At 40.7% G+C, this 6275-nt stretch overlaps 1 protein-coding gene across 1 annotated transcript; it reads left to right on the top strand.

Moving 5' to 3' along the window:
• Window positions 1–2984: 2984 nt before the first annotated feature.
• LOC112509728 (cytochrome P450 CYP82D47-like) lies at window positions 2985–4794 on the top strand. The gene is made up of 2 exons (XM_025114839.1): window positions 2985–3937; window positions 4046–4794. Exons 1-2 carry the CDS (start codon window positions 2987–2989, stop codon window positions 4664–4666), a joined length of 1572 nt encoding a protein of 523 aa, XP_024970607.1. The 5' UTR covers window positions 2985–2986; the 3' UTR covers window positions 4667–4794.
• Window positions 4795–6275: the final 1481 nt, after the last annotated feature.

Genomic DNA, 6275 nt, shown 5'->3' with positions numbered 1-6275 from the left:
CTGAATCCTTAATAGATCTATCATAACGATAGAGATATCCATAAGCGAACTAGATGTCATAATTTACTGGCCTTACATGACACCCGTTGGTTTTTGTCAATCCCAAGCCAATTACTCCCTATTTAATAAAGGCAATGGAGAAAATTTTGTTGCGTTACTTCTGTACTTGGATGATATCATCATCACCGATGCTTCTACCTCAGGTATCAGCTTACTTAAGTAACAATTGAGTACTGCTTTCAAACTTAAGGCTCTTGGACACCTGAAATATTTTCTTGGATTGAAGATTGCAAGATCAAAAAGGATTTCAATATCTCCAAGGCATTATACTTTAAAAATATTGGAATGTATGGGTCTAATAGGATGAGGACCACCTAATGTGCCTATGGATTTGAATGTCTCTTTGAATGAGAAAGATGGTGAATTGCTTAAAGATACAACTCAATATCGTCAATTGATTGGAAGAGTATTGTATCTAAAAATTACATGACCAAACATATCTTTTGTCGTGCAGAATTTATCTCAATTCATGGCAAATCCAAGAGTTTCACACACTACAACAAAATCGGGTTTATAGGACACTCCCAATTTCTAAGAGTCCTAATAGACCTCTTTATAAGACTTGGTTTATAGGACCAAAAACATAAAGTGTCCAATGTAAAGACGTTGTAATAAGTTTATATAACGTTTTTTGATGTTGTAATAAGTTTTTTAGGACACTTTTAATATAAAGCGTCCCATTAGCAACTTTATAGGACACTATTTGAAAAACTGTCCTATAAAAACAAATGTCTTATAAAAAATTGAGTTTATAGGACATTTTCTCAAAAATGTTCTATAAAGTTGCTGACGCGACACTTTGTATTAAAAATGTCCTAAAAAACTTGTTAAGACGCCCAAAAGCGTCATATAAACTTATTACAACACCTTTAAATAAGACGTTTTATATTTTGGTCCTATAAATTAAATTATATAAAATGGTCTATTAGAAAGCTTAGAGATTGGGGGTGTCCTATAAACCCAATTTTGTTGTAGTGACATTACATAGCCGCTTGTCACTTGGTTCAATACTTGAAGCAGCAACCGGAAAGTGGGTTGTTTTTCTCGTAAAAATCTAAGTCTATTTGCAAACTTATTGTGTTCCGATTGGAGAAAGTTTAAAGATACTAGGAGATCGGTCATTGGTTTTTGTGTATTCTTGGGGCAATCCTTGATATCGTGCAAGCCAAAGGAATAACCAACCGTTTCTCAACCATCAACGGAAGCTGAATACCGAGCTATGTGATCCACCACTTGTCAATTAGTTTGGCTCAAACAATTGTTGAAGCATATGCAGTCGATTTCAATGTTTTCTGATAATAAATCGGCTAGACAAATTGCAACTAACTCGTCATCCCATGAGCGTACTAAACATATTGACACCGATTATCACTATGTTTGAGAAAAAATGAGTGCAAATGGCCTTCGTCTGGTGCCAATTCAATCCACACATCGATTCGTGAATATTTTTACCAGGCCATAGTCTTCATGCAAGCTTTCATCATTGTTATCCAAGATGGCGTTGAAGAACATCTACTCATGCCCATCTTGAGGGATCAGTTATTAGAAAAAGGGCAGTTACGTCATTAATATTATTACTTTAGGGTGCGTTTGGTACGCTGGACAGGGTGGGACAGGACAGGACAGAACACATTTGTCCTACGTTTGATGTGACTAAATGTGGAACTAAGTGGAACTAACTTGTACAAGCATGGGACAAGCGTGTTCCACCATTAACCCTGGAACTAAGTGGAACAGAAGTCTTTTTCCCTCATTACCCCTTCTTCCCCTACACACGAGTTCTGCCTTCACAAGACCATCGATGGGGACCTTCAACAGGCAACAGCCCGCTGCTCCTCCCATCGACGGCGACCTTTCAACAGGCAACAGCCCGCTGCTCCTTCCAATCGATCTCATCGTCTCCCATGAGTTGCTGCCTCTCCCGAGTTCACGTCGCCTTCACGTCGCATTCCACAGCTTCGCCATCGCCGGTCACCTCCACCGTCTCCATCGCCGGTCGCCTCCACCGTCTCCGTCTCCTCCGTCGCCGGTTGTCGCCTCCACCGTCTCCGTCTCCTCCGTCGCCGGTTGTCGCCTCCACCATCTCTACATCTGTCTATCTTCTGTCTCACAACAATCAGGTATTTCCGTGAATCGATCTCCTCCCAAATCTCCCTCTGTCAATTTTTACGACTATGATTTGTTGTATCATAGTCAAGTTCCCTGAATCGATCTCCTCCCATAGTCTGTATGAGCTCAGGCAAGCTCACTTTGCTAAAGCCCATCAATGTTTATCTACCTTCTTACCAAATCGAGTTCTGTCTTCCCTTTGGTTTGGTAATGAATTTGTGTTTTTATTTTGGTTTGGTAATGTATTTGTGTTTGTATTTTGGTTTGGTAATGAATTTGTGTTCAATTAACAGTGTCTTCCTTGCATCAATTTGTGTTTGAATTTTGGTTTGGTAATGAACTAAGGAACCGTTTATGTGATTGATATTGTGGATGAACTAAGGAACCGTTTGTGACTTTAACTTGAATTTTGGTAAATGTGTTTGATATTGTGGATGAAGATGATGAACCCACTGCCCCTGCATTTCGTAGTGAAAAAAACACTAAACAGCTCACTAGGGGTAAATTGGTCATTTTAACCAGTTATGTCATGTCCTGTCCTGTCTTACCAAACGCTGAACAGCTGTCCTGTCGTGTCCTGTCCTGTCCCATCCTGTCCTGTCCTGTCCAGTCCTGTCTGCGCACCAAACGCACCCTTAGTGGTGGTTATTCTAGTCTTCTAGAAGCCTCTGTTAGTGTCTCTCTCTGCAATATAAAGAGTAGGTTTACATCCTTTTTGATTATCAAGAAAATCATATTCCCATTTGCTTCTTCACGCATATTTCTCTCTCTATTCATAAAAAAAAACTAAGTGATCCATAAAAGCATCCATCTTCCCATGGATTTCGTTTGGTTCCAGCAAAATTATGCTCTCTTTCTAGGAGCTGTAGTTGTAGCTTTGGTGTTTTATTTCTCATCATTCGTCTTTGAAACTAGAAAAAATCATGCTGCACCTGAAGCAGGTGGTGCTTCGCCTATAACAGGCCACTTAAAGCTCTTTGGAGGATCATCAAATCCTCCCCACATAGCATTAGGATCCATGGCTGTCAAATATGGACCCATATTTACTGTTCGTCTTGGGGTAAACAGAATCTTGGTAGTGAATAATTGGAAGATCGCTAAGGAGATTTTCACCATCCATGACGCAATCGTCTCCTCTCGTCCCAGCTTTACAGCAGCTAAAATTTTGGGATATAACTATGCCATGTTTGGAATTGCACCTTATGGTCCATATTGGCGAGAAATGCGTAAGATTGCCTCCACCGAGCTGTTATCAAGCCGACGCCTTGAGCAGTATAAGCATATCCTTGTCTCTGAACTGGAGAGCTCTATCAGAAACATGTATGAGCTATGGAGAGAGAAGGGAGATGGGCAGGGGAAAGTGTTGGTGGATATGAAGAAATGGTTTGGGGAATTAGATATGAACGTGATGATTAGAATGGTTGCTGGAAAACGGCTTAGTGGTGCTACAAACAGTGAAGAAGAGAAAGAGATGAATAGGTGTCGTCGAGTGATGAGGGAGTTTTTTCAATTCCTCGGCCTTTTTGTGGTGGGAGATGCACTTCCTTTCCTAAGGTGGTTAGATTTGGGTGGTCATGAGAAGGCCATGAAAAGAGTTGCCAAAGATATTGATTGTATAATCGGAAAGTGGTTGGATGAGCACAGGATGAAGAGAGATTCCAGTCAGGCCATTGAAGAAAGGGACTTCATGGATGTAATGATATCGGCTGTAAAAACTGGAGGCTTGGGAGCTCATGATGCTGATGCGATTATCAAGTCTACATGCTTGGTTCGTTCTGATGCTATATATAAATTTTACCTTCAAATCTGCTAACATAAAATTTAAAGTAGGTAAAGATTTTCTTGATTTTGCTGTCTAACACTTTGTATCTTGTAGGATATACTTGCTAGCAGTGCAGATACCCTTACTGTCATGTTAACATGGACACTTTCACTGCTATTGAACAACCCCCATGCTCTTCAAAAGGCTCAAGAGGAAATCGATAAACATGTTGGAAACGAAAGGCAAGTTGATGATTCAGACATCAACAAACTAGTCTACCTCCAAGCTATTGTAAAGGAGACGCTGAGGTTATACCCAGCAGCACCACTTGCAGCTCCAAGACAATTTTCTGAAGATTGCACTTTAGCTGGCTATCATGTCCCTAAAGGCACATGGTTGATGGTGAATATATGGAAGCTCCAACATGACCCAGAAATCTGGTCAGACCCATATGAGTTTAGACCTGAGAGGTTCCTTGATGAGACTCATATGCATGTAGATGTTAAGGGCAGAAACTTTGAGCTGATCCCGTTCGGTGCCGGAAGAAGATACTGTCCAGGAATAGGTTTAGCACTTCAAATCTTGCATATCGTTTTAGCTACTTTGTTGCAAAATTTCGACATTTCTACTCCCAATGATGAAGCAGTCGATATGACTGAGAGTCCAGGGTTAATAAATGATAAGGCATCTCCGCTTGAAGTTCAAATTGTGCCAAGGCTGCCATCTTTTATTTGATGAATAAATGTATATGAAGGAATATGTTTCAGGAAGCTATTTCCAATAGATATCAATGGTGTAATGATCTTCAAGGTTTTCTGGTCGACCATGTACGGATGCTCTTAGTTTGTTTAATGGAATATATATTCATTATCATTACAATAAAATTGGGTTTATAGGATACTTCCAATTTTTAAGGGTCCTAATAAACCTCTTTATAGGACTTAATGTATAGGACCAAAAACATAAAATATCCTATCTAAATGTGTTGTAATAAGTTTATATGACGTTTTTTGACGTCATAATAAGTTTTTTAGGACACTTCTAATATAAAGCGTCCCATTAGCAACTTTATAGGACACTATTTGAAAAACTATCCTATAAAAACAAATGTCTTACAAAAAATTGAGTTTATAGGTAGGGATGGTGATTTGGCCCGACCCGGTGGGGAACCCGGTTCACCCGACCCGGACGGGGACGGGGATTCCCCGCTAAAACGGGTACCGGGGCCGGGGCCGGGGATCCCCGGTAGAGGCAAACCGGGGTTGGGGCCGGGGCCGGGTATTGTATCCCCCGACCCGCCCCGTACCCGGTATATATATAAAATTATAAATATTAAATATTTTTATTATTTGGGCTGATTTATATTATATAATTGGGCTTTTACTTGGGCTAAGGCAATAAGGATAACCGGCAGCAGAGTGCTCCCGYCTCCCAAGTCCCAATCCCAAATTCACATTTCACAATCTCAATTCTCARTTCTCACTTCTCACATCATCATCCACGAGACCACGACCACGAAGACCACGACCACGAAGACCGTCGCCACTCGCCCGTCAGCCACTCAGCCGGTCGACCGTCGACCTCGACCACCTCGTCGTGGTCACTCACGCCTGTGGCCTGTCACCGTCTCGACTTCTCCACAACACAGACCCTCACGCCTGCGGCTTGTCACCGTCACCAGGCACCACCACTCCAGCCGGCACTCGACAGTGAGTCACCGTCCGGACATCCCTCGTCTCATCTATCATCTTGCTCTTCTCCGTCTCTGCCATCGAGGTCAGGGCTTAAAAAGTTAAACCCAATTGCCAATTTTTCAATGTCTTTCTAGGTCATAATTTTATTTCCATTCATAACATCTTCTATAGCTTTATTTCTATGATTACATTACTTTACTTTAATGTTTGCTGTGATGTACATATATTTGTTAATGTTTGCTGTGATGATTACATTGTTTTCAGCCTATATTTGTTAATGTTTGCTGTGATGATTACATTGTTTTCAGCCTATATTTGTTAATGTTTGCTGTGATGATTACATTGTTTTCAGCCTATATTGAATGTTTGCTGTGATGTAAACTACTCACTAGCCTAGTCCTAGAAAGTTTGAACTCAGATCCCCTTTGGCATTTGATACTTCCCTGGATGAACTTGATTTGGTTTGTGTTTTTTTTTGGGTCTGCTTTACTGTGTGGTCAACTGGTCCGTGTGTATGCAGATTTTTTTTTATTGACAGCACGGGACAAGGTAGGCAGGTGAAAGAATTTATGAACGGGTATTATGTTTTAATTTGATATGCGTAGTTTAGTAATTTACCGATCTATAGGTAACATCTATAGGTTTTCTAT

Source organism: Cynara cardunculus, assembly GCF_001531365.2.
Source record: "Cynara cardunculus var. scolymus isolate 2C chromosome LG 3, CcrdV1, whole genome shotgun sequence".
NCBI classification, from domain to species: Eukaryota; Viridiplantae; Streptophyta; class Magnoliopsida; order Asterales; family Asteraceae; genus Cynara; species Cynara cardunculus.
The sequence above is the reverse complement of the archived record's forward strand: the minus strand, read 5'-3'. Positions and strand labels throughout refer to the sequence as shown.

Excerpts from the sequence above, each read along its gene's own strand:
- LOC112509728 (XM_025114839.1), top strand. The coding sequence starts at position 2,987 with ATGGATTTCGTTTGGTTCCAGCAAAATTATGCTCTCTTTCTAGGAGCT. Across the intron at positions 3,938-4,045 it reads TTATCAAGTCTACATGCTTG|GATATACTTGCTAGCAGTGC; the intron begins GTTCGTTCTGAT and ends TGTATCTTGTAG.